Below are 25430 nucleotides of genomic sequence, written 5' to 3'. Positions count from 1 at the left end.
GGTGGGCCAGTGGTTAACGCAATTGCCTAGTAAGTAGGAGATCCTGGGTTCGAGCCGCTGATTTCGCATAAAAACCCGATGGAGCTGATATCATTAGTTCCTCCCTTACTCCCTACTTTCTTCCCCCCCCCCCCCCCCTCCATCTTCAAGATGGCGGCTCGTGTCGCGTTACCTGTCCGATCTGCGGGTTGTCTGCGAGGTAGACGATGTGCAGCATGGGCATCTCGGAGAAGGTGTCGTCCGGCAGGCTGCGCAGGCCGCACTTGCTGATGTCGATGACGCTGAGCGTGGGCGCGCTGAAGAACGGGCCCGACGCCGGCAGCATCAGCGGGTTCTCGCTCAGGCTCACCTGCGAACACCACCACCTGTTAACGCTGCGCTGAAGGGCGCGCGGCACAATCACAATCTAATGGCGCTTGTACACGATCAAACTGGATTGTTAAATACGTTCCGACAGATTTGTCAAACAAGCCCGTACAAGATCCAAAAAGCCTGTTAATTTAACCTAACTTGTGAAGCAGACACTGTTCATATATGCTGTACTTGAACACTAGTTGGAATGGTTGATGATGATGATGATGATGATGATGATGATGATGATGAGAGGTCCCATACTCCTAGGAGCGTAGGGGAGGATGCGGGAGCCCGCTAGGCAAGGTCCTAGTGGAGGTGGTTTGCCATTGCCTTCCTCCGACCGTGATTGAGATGAATGACGAATGGTTATAAATACAAATAAGGCATTTCTAGCATTGAGTCTAGCAGTGTTAAAAGAAGAATAAAACAAGACGCCGGTCCAGGCAATAGTTTAAAACGAGAGAAATATGCACATGAGAACCTGTCAAAGGAAATGTTACACTCGGAAAGTTATGATTATATCAACTTTCTCCGAATGGAAAGTGAAACTTTTAATGACTTATTGATAGTTACTTAGTTAATTCGCACTCACACTATAAAGGAGGACACCAGTATGCGAAAATTTATTGCCTTCTACTTGGTCCTGCAATGACAGTTTACAAAACGTGGGAACGGAACCTACATGTTTGAATGTTTACGCCATCTGACTGTACAAACTTCTTTATTTTATATTACTGTCGTCATTTCGGCCTTAATTCATTATCAAGTACAACAATGTTGGATACGACCAGACATTTTTAAGTGAAGTCATAGTCAACATCTACTGAACTTAGTGTTCCGGCACTATCTACGTACAAAATCACAAAAATGTATAGTAGACAGGTAGCAAACATGTTTCCAGCCATAGAACAACTGAAACACATAATAAACATAAATAAAATCGTTAAATGCGCAGTGAACAAGGTCTCAAAATATCTACATCTACATCTACATCTATACTCCGCGAGCCACCTTACGGTGTGTGGCGGAGGGTACTTATTGTACCACTATCTGATCCCCCCTTCCCTGTTCCATTCACGAATTGTGCGTGGGAAGAACGACTGCTTGTAAGTCTCCGTATTTGCTCTAATTTCTCGGATCTTTTCGTTGTGATCATTACGCGAGATATATGTGGGCGGTAGTAATATGTTGCCCATCTCTTCCCGGAATGTGCTCTCTCGTAATTTCGATAATAAACCTCTCCGTATTGCGTAACGCCTTTCTTGAAGTGTCCGCCACTGGAGCTTGTTCAGCATCTCCGTAACTCTTTCGCGCTGACTAAATGTCCCCATGACGAATCGCGCTGCTTTTCGCTGGATCATGTCTATCTCTTCTATTAATCCAACCTGGTAAGGGTCCCATACTGATGAGCAATACTCAAGAATCGGACGAACAAGCGTTTTGTAGGCTACTTCTTTCGTCGATGAGTCACATTTTCTTAGAATTCTTCCTATGAATCTCAACCTGGCGCCTGCTTTTCCCACTATTTGTTTTATGTGATCATTCCACTTCAGATCGCTCCCGATAGTAACTCCTAAGTATTTTACGGTCGTTACCGCTTCCAATGATTTACCACCTATGGCATAATCGTACTGGAATGGATTTCTGCCCCTATGTATGCGCATTATATTACATTTATCTACGTTTAGGGAAAGCTGCCAGCTGTCGCACCATGCATTAATCCTCTGCTATGGGACTCACTGGTTGACAACCACGGAACAACTGAGCCACAGAATGAATATCAATACAGTCGTTACATGTGCACTGACAATTGTCTGAAAAGATGTTATGGGGGTTACTTGTTTTCATCCAGTTGGAAAACATGTTTACTAACTGTCTGCCATAATTTTTTCTGATTTTGTACTTATCTTCACGCTGGGACACCCAGTTCAATAGATCTTGATGATCACTTCACTTGATAAGGTCTGACTATGCCCAACACTGCTGTATTTGATAATGGCCTAAGGCCGAAATCATCATATAAATATAAAATAAAGAAGTTTGCACGGTCGAGTGGCGGAAAGATCATTTAAACTTTATTACATGACCGTGACCCAAAAATATGAGAAAAATATCATACAGCCTGCATCGTCCTCTCCCGTTTGTATGTTGGGCATAGAATACTGGTTTTCTTCTTAACTTCTTCCTGTGCAATTTACCTTGCGAAAGAGGTGACACATATACCATTTTTGTAATAGCCAGTCACATTTTGTTTATATCCTTTACCATAGTTTCCACAGTCGAGGAAATTTACGATACACTGAGCTAAGTTGCAATAAAAGTCTTTTTCACTAAATGTATGTGGCGAAACATTAACACAAACATCGTCCGCCATCTTGGTCTATGTTTGACAAACACGTCGAAAAGCGCCATACACAGTGAAATATTTGACAAGCCTAGTAAAGTTGGACAACTCGTTTGATCATGTACGGGGACATTATAGATACAGTCGTGACAAGTTAGTGCTGGGACAATTATTACCATCTTACTGTTGGAGCGACAGTAGCGCCCCAAGCGGTGAAAAAGCCGGCCGCCTCTTAACGTTAAATGCACCGTAAGAAATATGTTCGTTTTCAATTTTTTACGTAATTTACAAAACACTTATTATTTTTTGTGCACAGAGTGTTGGTAGAATATCAAAAAGACACAAACGAACATAAAACAAATGTGAACACTGCCACAAGCGCGAATATAATTCTCTTTTCCTCACACGTGCTCAGGGAACAATTGCAAGAGGTTTAAATTTATTTGCACCTCACTTACACAAGACGACTCTCCCTTAGCAGGTCCCACCTGGCAGTTTTATTCTTCATTGTGTGTGCTCCAAGTGGGCTTAAAGTGTGTTGTTCTGGAGTGTTTTTAATACTGTGGCCAACTTTTAACCTGTGCGTGTGACTTCAGTGTCTTTTTTATGCTCTACAAATCGCAGCTGTGTTCTTTACCTTTATGTCGACTTTTTTAATTGACCCCCATGAACGTTTCCAGGTCAGTTTATTTTTACCTCCATTATCTCCCCTTACTCTATGTCCCCCTTACTTATCGCCTTTGTATGTAACGTTTTCTTCTTGTATTAGCTGTTTCACTCAGCTGAAGAGCAGCGGACTGTGCCGCTGCCAGCCCTCCCCTCCCCATATGGGGCAGGGGAATGAAATCACAATAAAGAAAAAAAAAACACAAGACGTCCGTCACGGCTATGGAAGGAACTATGAGAGATAAGTACTCACGTATTCTATCTCCGGACAGTCGTCGAAGAGCTGTGGTGGCACCGTCTGGATCTTATTGCGGTCCAATGCGATGCTGGTCAGGCTGTGCAGGCCCTTCAAGGCGTCCTCGTCTATGGTGTGGATGGCGTTGTCTCGCAGGTCCAGCTCCCGCAAATCCGACACCTGCGGCACAGGAGGTCCAGCTGTCAGGCGGGTTACAGTCAGTCAACTCATGCAAACACTTGGATGAAACAATTTGTGGTTGTATGAAATGGGATGATCACATAGGCCTGGTCGTAAGTAAAACAGGTGGCAGGCTCGGTTCATTGATCGGATTATGGGAAAATGCAGTCAGTCTACAAACGTAGATTGCTTAGAGAACTACCGTAAAACCCATCCTAGAACACCGCTCCAGCGTGTAGGATCCATCCTATTATTGGATATTGAAGGTACACAAAGAAGGGGATATGTATGGTCACAGATTTGTTTGACCCTCGAGAAAGTGACACCAAGCCGCTGAAAAACCTCAACTGGCAGACACTATTCTGTGAAAGCCTACTTCAAAAGTTCTGAGAAACAATATTAACTGAGGAATCTGGGAACGCACTACAGTCCCTCATGCATCGCTACCGTAGGGACCGCGGAGGCAATATTAGACTGATTACAGCGTGCACAGAGTCACTGAAGCAGTGTTTTTTCCCGCGCTCCCTACGCGAATGAAAAGTCAAGAAGCCCTAATAAATGGTACGGTGGGAAGTACTAAGTGCCATACACTTCACAGTGGTTTGTAGAGAATATACCGTGTGTCTCTCCTATGGGTCGTCTGGCTTTTTTTTTACTGGTGTTTTGGCACATACTTTCAATTTCGTTGTCGCAACTAATTGAAGATGTCGGCCCAAACAAATTCTGCTCATCATGTCTTTCATATGACGCCCAGTGTCAACCGGATGGTACAGTCTGTTCCTCGTTTCAAACAAAATGATCTTTAAATCGGAATTTTATGTGCCCATTCGACGAAGCGCTCCCAGAGTAGGCTAGTGCGATATTCGTTTTACCGATATACACTCATGCTCATAAATTAAGGGTAATGCTGATACATGGTGAAACAACGCCCTGGTGGGCGGTTTGCGGGCTTAAATCACCTCGGGGTATGACCATGCGGTGCGTTTGACCTGCGGTCGTCGCACGGTGGCGCTGGCAGCAGTCCACATATGCAGAGGTGTGTTGGTGCATGTCAGAGTAAGGTGCAGCGAGTAAGTGTGCAGACGTTTTCAGACGTGCTAATGGTGACTGTGTGTTGAAAATGGCTCAAAGAACACATATTGATGACGTTATGAGGGGTAGAATATTAGGGAGAGTGGAGGCTGGTCGAACACAGCAGGTCGTAGCACGGGCCCTCTGTGTGCCACAAAGTGTGATCACAAGATTAAGACAACGATTCCAGCAGACAGGAAACCTGTCCAGGCTCTACAGTACGAGACGTCCACAGTGCACAACACCACAACAAGACCGATATCTCACCATAAGTGCCCGCAGACGGCCACGGAGTTCTGCAGGTAGCCTTGCTCGGGACCTTACCGCAGCCACCGGAACAGTTGTCTCCAGACACACAGTCCACAGACGACTGAACAGACATGGTTTATTCGCCCGAAGACCTGCAAGGTGCATCCCACTGACCTCTGGTCACAGGAGAACCCGTAAAGCCTGGTGTCAAGAACACAGTACATGGTCATTGGAACAGTGGTCCCAGGTTATGTTCACGGACGAGTCCAAGTATAATCGGAACAGTGATTCTCTCCGGGTTTTCATCTGGCGTGAACCAGGAACCAGATACCAACCCTTTAATGTCCTTGAAAGGGACCAGTATGGAGTTCGTGGTTTGATGGTGTGCGGTGGTATTATGATTGGTGCACGTACACCCCTGCATGTCTTTGACAGAGGAACTGTAACAGGTCAGGTGTACCGGGACGTCATTTTGCACCAGTATGTCCGCCTTTTCAGGGGTGCAGTGGGTCCCACCTTCCTTCTGATGGATGATAACACACGGCCCCACCGAGCTGCCATCGTGGAGGAGTACCTTGAAACAGAAGATATCAGGCGAATGGAGTGGGCTGCCTGTTCTCCAGACCTAAACACCATCGAGCACGTCTGGGATGCTTTCGGTCGACGTATCGCTGCACGTCTCGAACCCCTACGACACTTCAGGAGCTCCGACAAGCACTGGCGCAAGAACGGGAGGCTATACCCCAGCAGCTGCTCGACCACCTGATCCAGAGTATGCCAACCCGTTGTGCGGCCTGTGTACGTGTGCATGGTGATCATGTCCCATATTGCTGTTGGGGTACATGCCCAAGAAACAGTGGCGTTTTGTAGCACATGTGTTTCGGAACGTTTTTCTAAACTTATCACCAATACCGTAGGACTTGCAGATCTGTGTCGTGTGTGTTCCCTATGTGCCTATGTTATTAGCGCCAGTTTTGTGTTCCACGTTGGGTGGCGCCACATTCTGCAATTATCCTTAATTTATGAGCATGAGTGTACATTAACAGGAACAGTAAAACACGACGACTAATCAGTGACTGAACAGCAGGCTCCTGCATGGCGGTGGCAGTCAGCGCGGGCCAGGGCAGTGGTGTTGCTACTGGAGTACTGCTTATTCTTCGTATTTTACCGGCCCTGTTAACATACATCGGTAAAACCAACATCGGACTAGCCTACTCTGATAGCGTTCTGTCGAATGGGCACGTAAAATTCGGATTTAAAAATCATTTTGTTTGTAATGGGAATAAACCGACGCTTTCCATTGACGCCGGGCGTCGCATAAAAGACATGATGAGCAGTATTTATTTGAGCTCATTCCAACTACACGTTGCAAAAACACCAGAGAAAATGCTCCTGACCACTCTTTGGGGAGATATCCGTATGCAGATTTAGAGAGAGAGAAAGAGAGAGAGAGAGAGAGAGAGAGAGAGAGAGAGAGAAAGGAAGAGAGAGTGGGCGGGAGGGTATAGAGACAAGGATAATTCGGATGTCTATGATAAGTTTGAAGCCTAGCAAACACACAGGAAGAAAGCCTTGCGAGAGCAGTTTTTGGACTGAAAAGCCAGAAGTGAGAGGGTGAGAAAGTGACATCCTATGGGGCGTCCTCTTACTCGACCAAGAGTATCAATACGTCCTGTAATTGATTCCACACCGTAGGGGCAGGACGTTGCAGAGTTGGAGGAAGGGGCAAAGGATGATATGGTTTAAAGTCCGTTCGAGAACCACAGATTGGAGGAAGATGAGGGAATGAAATCTAACATTTATGAGACTTAAAATCTACGGTCATCAGTCACCTAGAACTTAGAACTACTTAAACCTAACTAACCTAAGGACATCACACAACACCCAGTCATCACGAGGCAGAGAAAATCCCTGACCCCGCCGGGAATCAAACCCGGGAACCCGGGCGTGGGAAGCGAGAACTCTACCGCACGACCACGAGCTGCGGACTCTAACATGTACTACTCAAAGAAACAATCCCTTTAATTGCGCAAAGTGATTCTGGGAAACCACACAAAATCTAAATATTTATCTTCTTGTAGTTTTTATAGTAGTGGAAGGAGCGAGGGACGCCAGCTACTAAGGTTTTAAATACTATTAATTCACTTTTTATTTGTGTACTAAATAGCTTTATTTACTTCTTTCCAATTTTCGATATTGCAGTGCCAGTGTCGTTAAGAAGAAAGATGCACTGCGGCGACTACAGCCGACTACTGCATGCATGTCCGTAGGATCATTGAATTGTTACTCTTAAGAAAACAGGCACAGCAATATCGTATTTATCCACCGATACCAGACATGAACCATGGACCTTGCCGTTGGTGGGGAGGCTTGCGTGCCTCAGCGATACAGATAGCCGTACCGTAGGTGCAACCACAACGGAGGGGTATCTGTTGAGAGGCCAGACAAACGTGTGGTTCCTGAAGAGGGGCAGCAGCCTTTTCAGTAGTTGCAAGGGCAACAGTCTGGATGATTGACTGATCTGGCCTTGTAACAATAACCAAAACGGCCTTGCTGTGCTGGTACTGCGAACGGCTGAAAGCAAGGGGAAACTACAGCCGTAATTTTTCCCGAGGGCATGCAGCTTTACTGTATGACTACATGATGATGGCGTCCTCTTGGGTAAAATATTCCGGAGGTAAAATAGTCCCCCATTCGGATCTCCGGGCGGGGACTACTCAAGAGGATGTCGTTATCAGGAGAAAGAAAACTGGCGTTCTACGGATCGGAGCGTGGAATGTCAGATCCCTTAATCGGGCAGGTAGGTTAGAAAATTTAAAAAGGGAAATGGATAGGTTGAAGTTAGATATAGTGGGAATTAGTGAAGTTCGGTGGCAGGAGGAACAAGACTTCTGGTCAGGTGACTACAGGGTTATAAACACAAAATCAAATAGGGGTAATGCAGGAGTAGGTTTAATAATGAATAGGAAAATAGGAATGCGGGTAAGCTACTACAAACAGCATAGTGAACGCATTATTGTGGCCAAGATAGATACGAAGCCCACGCCTACTACAGTAGTACAAGTTTATATGCCAACTAGCTCTGCAGATGACGAAGAAATTGAAGAAATGTATGATGAAATAAAAGAAATTATTCAGATTGTGAAGGGAGACGAAAATTTAATAGTCATGGGTGACTGGAATTCGAGTGTAGGAAAAGGGAGAGAAGGAAACATAGTAGGTGAATATGGACTGGGGGACAGAAATGAAAGAGGAAGCCGCCTGGTCGAATTTTGCACAGAGCACAACATAATCATAACTAACACTTGGTTTAAGAATCATGAAAGAAGGTTGTATACATGGAAGAACCCTGGAGATACTAAAAGGTATCAGATAGATTATATAATGGTAAGACAGAGATTTAGGAACCAGGTTTTAAATTGTAAGACATTTCCAGGGGCAGATGTGGACTCTGACCACAATCTATTGGTTATGACCTGTAGATTAAAACTGAAGAAACTGCAAAAAGGTGGGAATTTAAGGAGATGGGACCTGGATAAACTAAAAGAACCAGAGGTTGTACAGAGATTCAGGGAGAGCATAAGGGAGCAATTGACAGGAATGGGGGAAATAAATACAGTAGAAGAAGAATGGGTAGCTTTGAGGGACGAAGTAGTGAAGGCAGCAGAGGATCAAGTAGGTAAAAAGACGAGGGCTAGTAGAAATCCTTGGGTAACAGAAGAAATATTGAATTTAATTGATGAAAGGAGAAAATATAAAAATGCAGTAAGTGAAACAGGCAAAAAGGAATACAAACGTCTCAAAAATGAGATCGACAGGAAGTGCAAAATGGCTAAGCAGGGATGGCTAGAGGACAAATGTAAGGATGTAGAGGCCTGTCTCACTAGGGGTAAGATAGATACCGCCTACAGGAAAATTAAAGAGTCCTTTGGAGATAAGAGAACGACTTGTATGAATATCAAGAGCTCAGATGGAAACCCAGTTCTAAGCAAAGAAGGGAAAGCAGAAAGGTGGAAGGAGTATATAGAGGGTCTATACAAGGGCGATGTACTTGAGGACAATATTATGGAAATGGAAGAGGATGTAGATGAAGATGAAATGGGAGATATGATACTGCATGAAGAGTTTGACAGAGCACTGAAAGACCTGAGTCGAAACAAGGCCCCCGGGGTAGACAATATTCCATTGGAACTACTGACGGCCGTGGGAGAGCCAGTCCTGACAAAACTCTACCATCTGGTGAGCAAGATGTATGAAACAGGCGAAATACCCTCAGACTTCAAGAAGAATATAATAATTCCAATCCCAAAGAAAGCAGGTGTTGACAGATGTGAAAATTACCGAACTATCAGCTTAATAAGTCACAGCTGCAAAATACTAACACGAATTCTTTACAGACGAATGGAAAAACTAGTAGAAGCCAACCTCGGGGAAGATCAGTTTGGATTCCGTAGAAACACTGGAACACGTGAGGCAATACTGACCTTACGACTTATCTTAGAAGAAAGATTAAGGAAAGGCAAACCTACGTTTCTAGCATTTGTAGACTTAGAGAAAGCTTTTGACAATGTTGACTGGAATACTCTCTTTCAAATTCTAAAGGTGGCAGGGGTAAAATACAGGGAGCGAAAGACTATTTACAATTTGTACAGAAACCAGATGGCAGTTATAAGAGTCGAGGGACATGAAAGGGAAGCAGTGGTTGGGAAGGGAGTAAGACAGGGTTGTAGCCTCTCCCCGATGTTGTTCAATCTGTATATTGAGCAAGCAGTAAAGGAAACAAAAGAAAAATTCGGAGTAGGTATTAAGGTCCATGGAGAAGAAATAAAAACTTTGAGGTTCGCCGATGACATTGTAATTCTGTCAGAGACAGCAAAGGACTTGGAAGAGCAGTTGAACGGAATGGATGGTGTCTTGAAGGGAGGATATAAGATGAACATCAACAAAAGCAAAACGAAGATAATGGAATGTAGTCGAATTAAGTCGGGTGATGTTGAGGGTATTAGATTAGGAAATGAGACACTTAAAGTAGTAAAGGAGTTTTGCTATTTGGGGAGCAAAATAACTGATGATGGTCGAAGTAGAGAGGATATAAAATGTAGGCTGGCAATGGCAAGGAAAAGCGTTTCTGAAGAAGAGAAATTTGTTAACATCCAGTATTGATTTAAGTGTCAGGAAGTCATTTCTGAAAGTATTCGTATGGAGTGTAGCCATGTATGGAAGTGAGACATGGACGATAAATAGTGTGGACAAGAAGAGAATAGAAGCTTTCGAAATGTGGTGCTACAGAAGAATGCTGAAGATTAGATGGGTAGATCACGTAACGAATGGGGAAGTATTGAATAGGATTGGGGAGAAGAGAAGTTTGTGGCACAACTTGACCAGTAGAAGGGATCGGTTGGTAGGACATGTTCTGAGGCATCAAGGGATCACCAATTTAGTATTGGAGGGCAGCGTGGAGGGTAAAAATCGTAGAGGGAGACCAAGAGATGAATACACTAAGCAGATTCAGAAGGATGTAGGTTGCAGTAGGTACTGGGAGATGAAAAAGCTTGCACAGGATAGAGTAGCATGGAGAGCTGCATCAAACCAGTCTCAGGACTGAAGACCACAACAACAACAACAACCAGACAGCGATTTTCAATTAAAATTTTCTCTGCTGTACGTGAACTACATGTATGTGCAAGTACAGCTTGTGACGAAGTAACGACGATATACGGCAGTCTGTGGCTGGCCGTGAGTCCAAAGCGGTTATGGCGACTGATCACCTACAGCGAGTAATCGGGGTTTGGGTAAAGGTACGACACAAATTTTGATTGTCGTCATCCCATTATACAGCTGATGCTTGTTGATATTAGCAACTGCAAATACAGTTTATGCCTTTCCGATCGTGGCCAGTCGAGGTTGTGGCTTATCGTTCCGCGATGTTGCTGTTTGCACTGATTGAGATCCCACGATTGTCACGCAAACATGGAATTGATGGGTTCAGGACGACCATACTCAACTCAGCGCAGGATCCAAACGGCCCCACGCTGTTAGCGCCCGAGAGGATAAATGTATGGTTATCTTGGCTGTGCTGGGCTGTACAACCACATCATGTACCTTGATTCAGGAGTTGCAGAGCCTCAGCGAAGCTCTTCGGGTTTAGGGGGAATACCAAGTGGGCTGAGGTGTGAATGAGAATTAGAATTGAGGAGCGAAGCATGTTAGAGTAGTCCATGCAGTTGTGTAAAGCGTGCCAGGGTTGCTTAGTGGTTTGCGCATCTGCCTAATGAGTAGAAGACCTGGGTTCAAATCCTGGCCTCAGTACAAATTTTCATTCAGAAAATTTGTATGTTTACAGAAAGACACAGGAACAGTGTAACAACATCTGGAGCACCACGGAGTGGTAGCACGGCTAGCATTGTTGCGACTTCCTTGGATCTGGTGCCAGAGAGTGGTGCAGTGATTGTATAGCGCCGAACTTGTCAAAGAAACAGGGTTGGCACCACGTCATCTTTTCTGATGACTTCCAGTTCTGCATATTGCAGAACCGTAGATGTATTTGACTGCGGAGGCTACGAGGAGACCGAATGTTCCCAGATTGCATTCATCACCGTCGTACAAGCCCAGTACTCGATGTGATGGTATGACGAGTCTTGGACTACGCAGCGCAATCACTGTAACGCTTCTGGCTCTTGTCATCCAAAGTGTCTTACGCTTTATAAAAGCCAATAGACGTCAGGCAAAATAAATTTTTGGTATTTGCGATCAAGGACGACTGCTACGCGAATGCTTGCACATGTTACTACATGTTGGTGACCTCCTCCTTTTAGCTGACATCGAATCAACAGAGCGTGCTTTACCTCGATTGGCTACGGGATATGGCTAGTTTTCCAAAACATATAACGTCAACATTATTTACTAATTAAATAATATATTAAATAAGAAATAGAAAAACGCTGAAATGTCTCTTCAATCAACTTATTAGCATGTACTTATTAAAATAATGTAAGAATAACTTTTGTAGGAAAAGAAAACATATCAACAGCAGAATTGCTTCGTTCATTGTCGTGTTGTCATTAACAATACCCCAAAAACTGATCCGCACTGACAGTGGCTGAGACAGAGTCTGGTCGTCTTACAGTCAGCATGCGTGGTTGCGTTTTGACGCGAGTCTGCAATGGTGCAGAGTTTTTGTTTATTAGTTAGTGTCTTACTGATCACTACGTATGAAAAGTACTCTTATATCATATTTAGATTATCTTGGATGTGATTCACAGATCCTTGATCGTTGTGAGCATATAACTTTGTAATCCAGGTTTTGTTATTTTCATCAACACCAGTGTCCTGACAAAAAAAAAAAGAAAAAAGAAAAGAAACACTGGCATCCTTACAAAACTTCGACTACCTCACTTAATAGTCTGCCTTAGCCTGAATATCCAAGTCACGTATGGTAGCAAGCCATTTCAGACAGCAGGACCTGATCCAGAATCGATGCAACGACAATAATGCGCTGGGCCAAATTACTTGCAGTGAAGACGCCATGTTAGTGCAACTTTCAGAACAGCGTTAACATCCAATTGCGACCCCCACACTGACTGCAGTCTCATTAAAAATAAGGTCAGTAGTGTGCACACAGTGGTAACTTTTGTATTGGTAGCTTTTCCTTTCTTTTCTAATATAAACCATCGTATCACCTCCACTTCACTTTCACTTCTCTATTCGTTTCTGACGTGTTAACACTAGAAACGCCGAATTTTTCGAATCGCATAAAACCCCCGTCGGGACAAAAATGTCCCATATGTAGTTCTTGCATCTACAGCTTGTTCTTAGACCCCTTTTGGCGGGGATGAGTCTTTCTGTAACAAATAGCTAGTCTAATGATGTGTTGTTTCGTTTTCATTCTAAACATTAATTAAGGTCATGCTAAATACTTACAATTTATTTTAAAATATCTTCAAATAACGAAGTAAAAATTGAATATTTCCTTAATTCTTGCCTATTTTCAGGCAAATATGAAAATACTTGAAAATTATTCGTGAAATTATGAAGAAATCTTGTGTTGTTGTAGAAATACAGTCCACTCAAAAAGTTTTCGGTAAAAAATGACTTTTCGATCAGCAAGCAAGAACACAAAATGTGCCGTCGCTATGTTACAATATTCTAACGTAGGTTTACACTTTGATACATATTATCTGAAGGTGAACATTACAGTATGTGTAAGTAAATACGTTACTTTTATATGCCTACACGTAATCGTTGTCCGTAGACTGTTGAAATATGCACGCACATAGGAATCTCTAACAACTCAGATCTTGCAAGCTGGTTTGTCGCACGATGAACATTTATATGATTTTTTCCCCTTTACAAGATCTGGGTATCTGGCACTGATTGCGGTATCCACGTACGTCTAATGACTCAATGTGAATAGCTACAAACCTGTCTCTGGTTTCTATACAATTCTATATTATTAAAAGTACGAACAGGTCAGATTCTTCCACCAGCTTTCACTGAGTATTTACATGCCATCTGGTCAACATCTGCACCGCACTTAGTGTCATTGTGAAACGTCAGTGTGTCAGGATTTGACTTCGTTCCAGTTCTAATTCGTAACTATTAATGCAAGAAACTGACAAGTATTTTTCCTCGCTTTCCCTAATACATAGCGAGGACCATAACGTCGGTTTTGAAAACTAGTCTTGTAGCGGGTCTCGCGAGCTTTCTTCATGCACTCAAAGCACGTCCCTTCTAAGCAAGTAACATTGTTCGCTTCGTTTTCATCTCTCATACTAGTGAAAGTGAGGCGAAGACAGCGTCACAAGTAACATTCCGTCCTTTACGTAGGTATTGCACTACAAATTCACTAAGACGTTCACAACCAGGATGAATTTCGTCTTTACCAAGACATGTAAAAACCTTAGCATATATTTGGAGTCTTTATCGACAGCCATCCAATGTTTCTGTGCACACTAGTCAGTTTTGCAGCCATGAACTCAGTGAATCATCTTCTACACTTGGATGCAAACAACTGATCATCGATACAGATATATGGACCAGGAATATACACGCTTTCACAATTTGCTACGAATGCCTACCATACATGTGTCATGAAAGCAAAATTGTCCATTTTGGTTACTACGACCGTGTCGACTTCAAATCAAACCCAAGAAACCTCTATTTCCTTGAAACGATGACGTACATCAGATTTGTAAAATTGCATTCCCTACTTCTGTGACCAAAAAAGCTCCACTTCTATTCCTTTGGACTGACAATACAGACTCAATAAATGCATCAAGCTCTTCTAACGGAAATGACCATTCTTCGGTTCACAACACTCTACTCGACTCTGTTTCAGTACATTTGTGAACGCGTATGAGAACAAGTTTGTCAATAAACAAACGCCAATCACTCGAGAAAAGTCACTGGTTAACACACCTTTTCGTGTATGGAGATGGACCATAATCCTCCTGAAGATCACTTTGCTGACCACAGTTTCCAGGAAGCACTTCCCACTTTGTTCTGTCAGTTGCTTCTACCTCTACGTCGATCGCCAAATTACTGATAAAGCACCTTATACTGCATTACGCCACCTTTTGACATGTGCATGAGCGTGAAAGATGCCACACTTACAGTTTCGTACCTGAATCGCAGCAGCAGACACAATAAAGGCTACCAACAATGTGTAGTAATCAGCATCGCTCACAAGGGAGGTCTCCAGCGTGGATCGACTTTTTGAAACCATCTATACCGTTATGTAGGTTAAGATCCTAGGTGTCACACACTGCGGTCATTCACCCTGGTGGGCTCCCATTTGCGAATAACTGACGAAAATAATTCAAAATTTTCAGCGTTAAAAAGGTGCGTTACATACACTGTTTGTGTGGTGTAATGGATAAGGCAGTAGCGTCACGTGTAGGGATAGTGGATTCGGATTTCAATAGGAGAAGTAATTTTTTTATTTTTAAATCTTTATCGAAATGGCTGATGATCACTTTCATTCAATTAATTGATTTAAATGTAATTTTTTATTTTCGTTCCTTTGTCACAACATTTTAACATTAATATCAACTTGTTCATTAGCTCTCATTTTACTTCCTGTCATTCTTTTCCCACTTGAAATTTCTGTCCATATGTTTTTAATTAATTTTGTGTATTAATTTTGATTTAATTTCTTTTCTTTTATCTCCTTATTTTTCCGTCCACATTACTGCGTTGGTTATATCTCTTTCTCATATTGTTTGAATTTCTTCATACTTATAAACCATTCTTTCATTTAAATCATCATCTGCGTTATTTTGACCATGGTGCAATAGGTTTTTAGGTTATGTTTTAAATGTTTGTGTGACGGTTACCATGCAAATAATTGCACATCTGGTAACGAAAAATACATTTTTCACACCAATGCACAGTCAGTATAAATAGATTATTTAGTCTTTCGTTTTTTAACTGATAGATAAGAATTTTCAAGTAATCGAATAACAGCTAAATATGACTAAATTCATATTCACAAAAATTGATTTAAAGAAAATGAAACAAATGAAAAATGTTTATACAGTGATTAAAACAATGTCACGATGGAATAGAAATAAAAATTACACGTAAACCAGTTAATTGAATAAAAAGTGATCAAAGTCATTTCGATAAAGATTTAAAAATAAATAAAATTTACTGCATCTCACGCAATTCGAACCCAAAATCTCTTGCATTTGAAACCATTATCCTATCCATAACACTACGCAACTGGACTACATAATCTGCCTTTTTTGACGTTATTCACCATAACGCAAAATTCCGAAACATTTTTTCGTAACTTACTCGTAAACGAGGGCTCACCATGGTGAATCGCTACAAGGTGTGATACCTCCTATCTTAATCTACATCACCATATATGTGGTTTCAAAAAGTCGATTCCACCGCTGGGGACCCCTTCTTGTTAGTTTATTCAAAGGTACAAAAATGTCACGTCGGCGGTGTTAGGTAATTATTATTCTTTCTCGAAAACTACAGAACTGAAAGCTTTGATTTTCATTTCATAATGATCTAGACTACCCTAAAATAATTAGATGAAAGAGAGGGGTTAAAATTTTGCTATCGGGTAAAAATGTCCGTTGGCGGTTCTAGCGTAAAGGCCGATGGGTGTGCCCAGTTTTCGAGGTCTCCGTGACGATTTGTTTCGACTAGGTAACACAAGACCGCGTATTTCCCGTGCTGTCCTGACCTACCTCGATACAAAGAGTGTTCAGATGTTACCCCGGTCAGTATGTTCTCCACATCTCACACCCACTGAAACCATCTTGTCATTGGTTGCCGAGGTACTGGCTCGCCATCTCTCAACAGCCACAATTATCGATGATCTTTGGTACAGAGTTGAAGCAGCATCGAATGACGTGCCCACATGCGCCATCCAAGCTCAGTTCGACTCGATACCAAGCCGAGTTAGAGCCGTTGTTGCTGACAGAGGTACAGTTCTGCCTACTGTTGCACTCTCTAAACTGCCACATCAACTACAAATATACGCACTAATAAGTGAAATTTTCGTTATTTGCTATATTTTATGACGCTGAAATGTTAATGGACTGCAGTGCATATTAGCTTAAGGTGTTTTAGTTCTTACAGACGGTTGGAAGCGTTTTTCCTCACGTTCAGGTGTTATACATGATGTTTACAAATTAGTTATACAAAAGTAACATCTAATTGTAAAAAGGGTAAATAACTTACAGAAATGTTTGAAACAACACTGACTGCAGTATAGCTGCAAGTTTTATTCCCGACTAACACTCCGACGTTTACACTAGGTGGCACGCGCTAATGGATCACTCCAACAGACATCATCGAGTTGTATAACGGCGCATAGTGTGCGCAGTGTTGGTAAAGGTTTCATGAATCCAATTCCACTATTAAAGTCCAGAGACAATGCAGATCTAAATATCGGAAGCCACCACCTCAAAGATAAAACTATTATTGAATGGTACACAATCGTTTCACCGAAACTGGCTGTATATCACATAGGCCGCCAGGAAAGGGTTGGCCAGCAGTCTCTCACGCAGCAGTTGAACAAGTTCGGCAGTCTTACATTTGTAGTTCAAGTAAATCAATAAGACGTGCCAGTTTAGAATTGAATATGCCCAGTGTTACAGTGTGGAAGGTATTACGGAAACGCCTGTCATTCAAACCCTACAAAACGGAACTGTTGCGAGCTCCAAGAGAAAATGCCAAAGAAAAGCGAGCTGAGTTTTTTATAGTAATTTTAAACAAAATACAGACTGACGATGATTTTCGTAATAAAATCGTGTTCAGTGACAAATCACCTTCCATACCTGCGATACAGTCAGTCGGCAGAATTTTCGGACATGGAATGAGCAGAAACCACGTTATGTAATCGAATGTGTATGGGATTCACTTAATGTAAATGTTCTTGCGCTTTAGGCTGTAATTAGATCTACGGTCCACTCTATTTTTGCCGACTCAATTGTAACTGGCACATTGTACCTGGACATCCTTGAACATTATCAAATACCTCAACTGCAACGGGATATGGGCACAGAATTTATTTTACAGCATGTTGACGCCACCACATTATTATCGTGAAATTGTCGCGTATTTCCGTAGGAATGTGTCGAGTTGGATTAGACGTGGAGGAACAATGTCCTAACCACAACGATCACCTGATTTAACCCCAATGGACTTCTGCGTGTGAGGTTACATTAAAGACAGAGTGTTTATTCCTCCGCTTCCACGAAACGTCGACGAGCTGAGACAACAGATAACGCAAGCAGTTGCCACCATGCATTGGAAGACTTACTTCACAGTACTTGGCAGGAAACTGGTTACAGATGAGATATTTTTCGTGTTGGAAGAGGCAGCAACATTTAACATTTGTAAATAAAAATTGAAGATATACTGCATTCGATGCTGCATCAAACATTTCTGTTAGTTATTCACCTGTTTCACAATTAAATGTTACTTTTGTATAACTAATTTATAAACACCGTGTACTTGCGCATGTATTGTATATCGACTGCCACATTATGTTCCTGAAGATGCAGTCATATGGCCTCGGAATTTGTTGCAATTACAATGGAAACCACTAAATGTACATGTTTGTATATAGAAATAAACAGGATAAAAATAGTAGGCCTGTTTATTTTCAGCTCTGTAGATCTGGGCATTAAAACATTTTACGAGGGCAGTTCAATAAGTAATGCAACACTTTTTTTTCTCGGCCAATTTTGGTTGAAAAAACCGGAAATTTCTTGTGGAATATTTTCAAACATTCCCGCTTCGTCTCGTATAGTTTCATTGACTTCCGACAGGTGGCAGCGCTGTACGGAGCTGTTAAAATGGCGTCTGTAACGGATGTGCGTTGCAAACAACGGGCAGTGATCAAGTTTCTTGTGGCGGAAAACCAGGGCATCTCAGATATTCATAGGCGCTTGCAGAATGTCTACGGTGATCTGGCAGTGGACAAAAGCACGGTGAGTCGTTGGGCAAAGCGTGTGTCATCATCGCCGCAAGGTCAAGCAAGACTGTCTGATCTCCCGCGTGCGGGCCGGCTGTGCACAGCTGTGACTCCTGCAATGGCGGAGCGTGCGAACACACTCGTTCGAGATGATCGACAGATCACCATCAAACAACTCAGTGCTCAACTTGACATCTCTGTTGGTAGTGCTGTCACAATTGTTCACCAGTTGGGATATTCAAAGGTTTGTTCCCGCTGGGTCCCTCGTTGTCTAACCGAACACCATAAAGAGCAAAGGAGAACCACCTGTGCGGAATTGCTTGCTCGTCATGTGGCTGAGGGTGACAATTTCCTGTCAAAGATTGTTACAGGCGATGAAACATGGGTTCATCACTTCGAACCTGAAACAAAACGGCAATCAATGGAGTGGCGCCACACCCACTCCCCTACCAAGAAAAAGTTTAAAGCCATATCCTCAGCCAGTAAAGTCATGGTTACAGTCTTCTGGGACGCTGAAGGGGTTATTCTGTTCGATGTCCTTCCCCATGGTCAAACGATCAACTCTGACGTGTATTGTGCTACTCTTCAGAAATTGAAGAAACGACTTCAGCGTGTTTGTAGGCACAAAAATCTGCACGAACTTCTCCTTCTTCATGACAACGCAAGACCTCACACAAGTCTTCGCACCCGAGAGGAGCTCACAAAACTTCAGTGGACTGTTCTTCCTCATGCACCCTACAGCCCCGATCTCGCACCGTCGGATTTCCATATGTTTGGCCCAATGAAGGACGCAATCTGTGGGAGGCACTACGCGGATGATGAAGAAGTTATTGATGCAGTACGACGTTGGCTCCGACATCGACCAGTGGAATGGTACCGTGCAGGCATACAGGCCCTCATTTCAAGGTGGCGTAAGGCCGTAGCATTGAATGGAGATTACGTTGAAAAATAGTGTTGTGTAGCTAAAAGATTGGGGAATAACCTGGTGTATTTCAATGCTGAATAAAACAACCCCTGTTTCAGAAAAAAAAATGTGTTGCATTACTTATTGAACTGCCCTCGTACATATTTTATTGTTACAACTATTAAAATTCTAGGAGTCTCTCGCGCGTCAAAAGGAGACTGGAGACAAGAGACAAGTTTTTGTTTTGGGGTGGGGGGGATAGAAAGACCGTAACAAACTGGGACGCTAATCCACCCTAGAACAGAAGCCTCGATTCGCACCTGAGCATTGCGGAAGTGATCTATACTTTCAGCAAGACGACGCGCCACACACCGATCCCGAATAGCATCACAATGGCTTGAGAAAAACTTCATCGGCGTTAATGTGCTTGCGCAGTTTTTCCAGGTTAACTTGTAACCATCCTATAGAGCAATTCTGGGATGACATCGAGCGATGTTTCCGCGCCTTGACCTTGCCTTGCTAATCTCCGTGGGTTGTGGCGCTGTTTGAGCGACAGTGGATGAGGATGACTCCTTTCTAAGAATTTGTGTAATATTGAAATAAATAATTACGAAGAAGCAAATAAAACGGCGAGTTAAATCAATCCTTCAGACTCGATACAGTATTTCATCACAATATTTAATATTGTACCCCAATTTTCTTACATCCAGATTCGTTGGGGGGGGGGGGGGGGGGGGCTTATGGGCGCTCAACATCGAGATTCCAGATTCGTAGTGCAGCAACACAGGTTTAGCATATCTGTCTATAGAAACTGAAAAATCCATCAAAAACGTAAATGTCATTTAGAGTGATAAGCGCCACGGTAACTTAAAGTAAGCCAGAAATGTTACAACGTGATGTTTAAGTGAAAGAGTTGGTACTGAGTGTCAATAGGATACGTATCGCAATTTTGAGCTAACGGAACTCTGTTGAATGGACGTGAACGGAAACTGTCTTTTCAGAAAATGTTACCGCTATGGGTCCTAGTTTTAGATACACTTAAAAAAGCGAAAGTTCCCGGGATAAATCGAAAAGATGTCTTTTAAATTGTGAACTGAATGAAAAGAACATTTTAGTCAACTGTTGGCAATGCAGTTCTTTCTCTTTTCATAACTGCATTGTGCGTGTCTACTATATCCTTGACAGACACACACTGTTTCGTTGTCCTGCCTGTAACACAAGACTGCGTTAAATGTCACCTTACGCATAGGCAACCAAGGACACCGCCAAGCTGGTACGGATGCCTGCCACGTAGGTGTGACGGAGATTCATGCATACTGATTCTTTTTGGTAATGGCTTACAATAGGTGCGTGCAACCGAGCGAGGTGGCGCCGTGGCTAGCACACTGGACTTGCATTCTGGAGGACGATGGTCCAATCCCGCGTCCGGCCATCCTGATTTAGGTTTTCGTGGTTTCCCTTATTCGCTCGAAGCAAGTGCCGGAGTGGTTCCTTTGAAAGGGCACGACCGACTTCCTTCCCTCCTTCCCTAGTCCGATGGGTCTGATGATCTCGCTGTCTGATCTCCTCCCCAAAACAATCCAAAACCAACCCAACGGACGTGCAGTCTTGTATAAAAATAACTTTAATCTGTGGCTTTGATAGATTCGCTTATCACAAAACATAGGTCAGCGTTATAGAGCTCGATAAGCGCTCTCGGCCACACAACGAAAGATGTAGACGCAGATATTCCTTCCAGAAGAGCAAACTGTGAATGTCGATTCCAAATGCAAAGTGTTATTATATCCATGTTTTAGTAATGGCAGTAGACAGAAAAAACTAGCATTTTTTTCTGAGAAAAGGGTCTTTGTTATTGTACGACAACGCACGCTGTCATATCGCTGGCAGGACAGACGAGACACAGAAAAATTTTCAAAAAGCAACTCCTCGAAAATCATCCGTCTAACCCAGATGTAGCCCAAACGATTGTCATGTGTACGGTTCTCTTAGCGTTTTTCTCCGCGATTCAGCTGCAGAGCTGTTTGTCATCGGGATCGTCCTCCTCCAACCTATTGTCGAGCCCTGCAGTCAACATTCCAACGATGCTTTCACCTTTCAGGGTGGTAATACGAGGTCCGTCCAGAAAGTAAGTTCCGATCGGTCGCGAAGTGTAAACCACAGTCAAAACCAGAAACGTTTTATTTGCAACAGTTAGGCACACCTTCCACCTACTTCTCTACATAGTTGCAGCTCCAACTTCGAGTTTTGTCGTAGTGTTGTGTCAACTTTCCATTATCCTCGTCATACAAAGCGGCCGCCTGTGCTTTAGGCCAGTTATCTGCACTGGTCTGCAGCTCGTTGTCTGTGGAAAAATTTTATCTTCATAGCCAGCGGTTCTTGTTAGCAGAGATGAGACTCAGGGGGAGCCAATTACGAACTGTATTGTGGTGATAAAACACTTCTCATCGGAAACGATGCAGGAGCGTCTTGATTGCCCCTGCAGTGTGCGGCCGAGAATTGGCACGAAGAAGGAATTGCTCGACAGTTGTGTTATGTGGGCTGCATGACACATGCGAAATCTCTAACCAGGCCCTCATACTTGGCGGGAGACGCTATATCCTACGCATCTTTACGTGCTCACTGTTCACTTAAAACTGGAAGAGCGACGCGACACGATCGACGGGCATACTAGCCCTTTATTTGGCAGTGTTGCTCTCAAGCAACATCAAATTTACGTTGGCCTTATGGGACAACAAATACTTCCCAGTGCCTTTTACTGGCATTGTTGCCTCCAGGCAACGGTCCTTTACACAGTTGTTGTAATAGTTCAAGGTTTTCCACACGAGATGGCAGTTTGTGCAGTGGTGTTACAGAGATCTCCTCATGTGAGCAACAGGGGTGTCTTATTTTGGTTCTGAAAGAGTGTATTTCAATAAATTGGCAGTAATCTTAGCAGATTTTCTTCAAGAAATACCCAGAGGTGAGTTTACAGCAGAAATATTTCCATATAATATTGTTTTGAATTACGTAAATAGTACAAAACTTTTATGTTGCCTGTGAGCAACATTGCCCATAGTTGGGACATGTGCCATTAGTATATTACATATGCTTACGGCGGATATTCAAAACAATAAAATCGTGACACTTGCAAGCTCAATTTGTGGTGTCCAATCACTCTCAACAGTAAAATGATGGGACAGCAATGAAAAAAGAAGAATTGAAGTGCCCTGTCCCAGTATTGTACGTCAGTACAACAAGCATATGGGAGGAGTTGATCTTGCTGGTATGCTGATAGAGCTCTACAGAGTACCAATGAAAACTAGGTGTTGGTACATGAGATTGTTTGGATTTATGCCAGATCTGAGTGTTGTAAATGCCTGGCTAATATTTCGAAACGAATCTCTGAATACCTCACTGAAGTCATTCAGGGCAGATATTGCCAATGGTTTGATGTTTTCAGGGAAAAGGAAAGTAGGAAGGCCCTCAATAGACATAACACCACCACAAAAGACGAGGATGAACCCAACAGCTTCGACTGTTACACAAGATGTCCGATTTGATAATATGGAGCGTTGGCCTGTATACGGTCCCAAAGGTCGTCGTTATTGCCCAACTGGATTTTCTACAGTCATGTGTTCAAAATGCAATCTAGTATTGTGCTTCGTTCCAAAGAGGAACTGTTTCCAAAAATTCCACTGCAAGAAGAACTAGATGGGAAAATGAGACAGTTCTATTACACAGCAGGAATGCATAAATGTGTTTATAAATTAAATTATCCACGTACAGGAAACCTTTTGCTTGAGGTTATTGGCAAACACTTTTTTTCTATAATATATATAAATGTGGTCTACTGCCGGCAATGTTGCTTATAAGCAACATTTCATAATTTTCATAATTTTTGTCAAAAATTTCTAAAACTGACTGAAGTGTATTTCTTTAAGCATAATAAATAAATATAAGCACTGAATTTTTATTTTTTTATTTTCACCATTTGCCAAATAAAGGGCTAGAGATACTGCCAAACACATCTGTGCAAAGTTTTACCCCATTTTCCCAGTGGTTTCCATTTCGCGACCGATCGGAACATACTTTCTGGACAACCCTCGTTTACAAGAGGTGGACGAAAATGTGCAAACATCAAAACCACAACGCATTACTATGCACAGTATAACGCAGGAAACCCATTGGCGTTCAAAATAGCTTCCAGTTGTCTCGCAATGGATAAATAAGGTCGAGTGTGGTTTTCTTCCTGCAAAATTGTAAACAGTTCCAGTACAGATGATGGAAGGCGATAGCGACCACGCACCCTGTTCTCCAAAATACACCAGTAGGCTTAGTAATACTGAGATGCAGTGACTACGGTGGCCAGCAGAAATGCGATAATTCATCCTCGTACTCGCGAAACCAGTCCTAGACAATAGAGCTGTGTGAACAGGGGCACCGTCGTCTTGGAACACAGCATCACCGTTGCTGAACAAACATTGTACCATGGAATGGACCTGAGCAGTCAGAATGGTCACACAATACTTGGCAGAAATGCGACCTTGCACAGTACCTAAGAGGCACATTGAAAACCACAATATGGCTGTCGAAATCATCAGCGGACCCACATGTTTCACTCTTGGGACGTAAACTCGGCCAGAAGTTGGAAACAGTGTGCAACAAAACTGATGCGACCAAATGACATCCTTCCATAGCTCCACAGTCCCAGGTTTTACGGCTTCGGCATTACTTTCTCCTATTACGGGCATTTCCATAAATGATGAATGGTTTTGAAATTCCGGCTCACACTGAAATTATAAAATACAAACTTTGACGGCCGCAAATATCACAATTAATAAAATATTATGGGCTATTATGCCCTGGTCGAATGGATTTCACTTTAAAACCCGATCTTTCGTTCCCATCTGCGGAGGACATTTTCAAGAGGGATCGTAGCTTTGTCGAATATCCAGTTCACATTCTGGCTCGCCACTGAGCTACTCAGTAGCGAGCCAGGGTGTGAACTGGATATTGTCAAATATCCAGTTCACATTCTGACAGGATTCAGTTCTGCAGTGACTTTTGCAGCTGCTGCCCTCTTATATTCTTCACAGTCATCTTCAATGACGGTCTGTCATAATCACCCAACAAACACTTTCGTCCGCGTTGTGACTCAGTGGATGATGGTTCTCCGTTTTCCCTGCATGCCTCTTGAAGTACCAAACACTTCTCCTACCTTTGCTACAGAAACACAGGGCATACATGCACCAACAATTTGCCTACTTTCTAACTGACTTGGCTCCGACGCAAGGCACCCACAGCTAAACAGAACACGACTGAGAGTTGAAACGCATTGAGGACATTGCATAGATGCCGTTCGTAGTCAAACAGACTTAGCTAGCATCCGCACTTATTTTCAAGCATGCGTTCCTCGCGGTGCTTCCACATTTTTGTCCGACCCCTGTACAAGTATACTGTGCCCATTTTACTGCAGGAGATGGGAATGAAGGTAACGGAATCTGCTGACATGGAACAGACTGAGCATGCTTTTGGAACTAGTTGAAACTTGAAGTGCATCTCCAAAAGAACCGTACTCAAAGACAATGGACAATGGCCTCTGGAGCCGCCACCCCTCCCCCCCCTCCCCCCCCCCCCCCCCGACGTGTAAGACAAGTGTCAGCAGCATCTTGTCCACCACTTTCTGAAAAGAGCCAAGAAGGATTTGAGGTTGTTACAACGAACGGGGTGCGGTAACACTGCATTAAATTTTAGCCCTACGCAGATCACGGTTCCATATATTTTACATTGTAGCACATGGACTGACTTCCATAATTTTAGTATGGCACATGGACAAAGCTCCACTATTCTTATTATGTTACATCGACTGAGTTCCACTTACAGTGTGCGTCAAAAAGAATCATCCGATTTGCCGGCCGCTGTGGCCGAGCGGTTCTAGGCGCTTCAGTCTGGAACCACACGACCGCTACGGTCGCAGGTTCGAATCCTGCCTCGGGCATGGATGTGA

The 25430-nt window shown here is 43.1% G+C and overlaps 1 protein-coding gene across 1 annotated transcript in view; it reads right to left on the bottom strand.

The window, feature by feature from the left end:
• The window catches only part of LOC126458122 (leucine-rich repeat-containing G-protein coupled receptor 5-like), a 448428-nt gene that overhangs the window by 44398 nt on the left and 378600 nt on the right, over positions 1 to 25430 (bottom strand). Inside the window, exons 3-4 of the mRNA XM_050094952.1 lie at positions 3618 to 3779; positions 173 to 349 (exon numbers count right to left, since the gene is read on the bottom strand). Of these exons, the coding sequence (XP_049950909.1) occupies positions 173 to 349; positions 3618 to 3779 (339 nt within the window). The remainder of the gene's footprint in view (positions 1 to 172; positions 350 to 3617; positions 3780 to 25430) is intronic.

The sequence above is a fragment of the Schistocerca serialis genome, chromosome 2, assembly GCF_023864345.2.
Source record: "Schistocerca serialis cubense isolate TAMUIC-IGC-003099 chromosome 2, iqSchSeri2.2, whole genome shotgun sequence".
In the NCBI taxonomy this organism is placed as follows: domain Eukaryota; kingdom Metazoa; phylum Arthropoda; class Insecta; order Orthoptera; family Acrididae; genus Schistocerca; species Schistocerca serialis.
The sequence above is the reverse complement of the archived record's forward strand: the minus strand, read 5'-3'. Positions and strand labels throughout refer to the sequence as shown.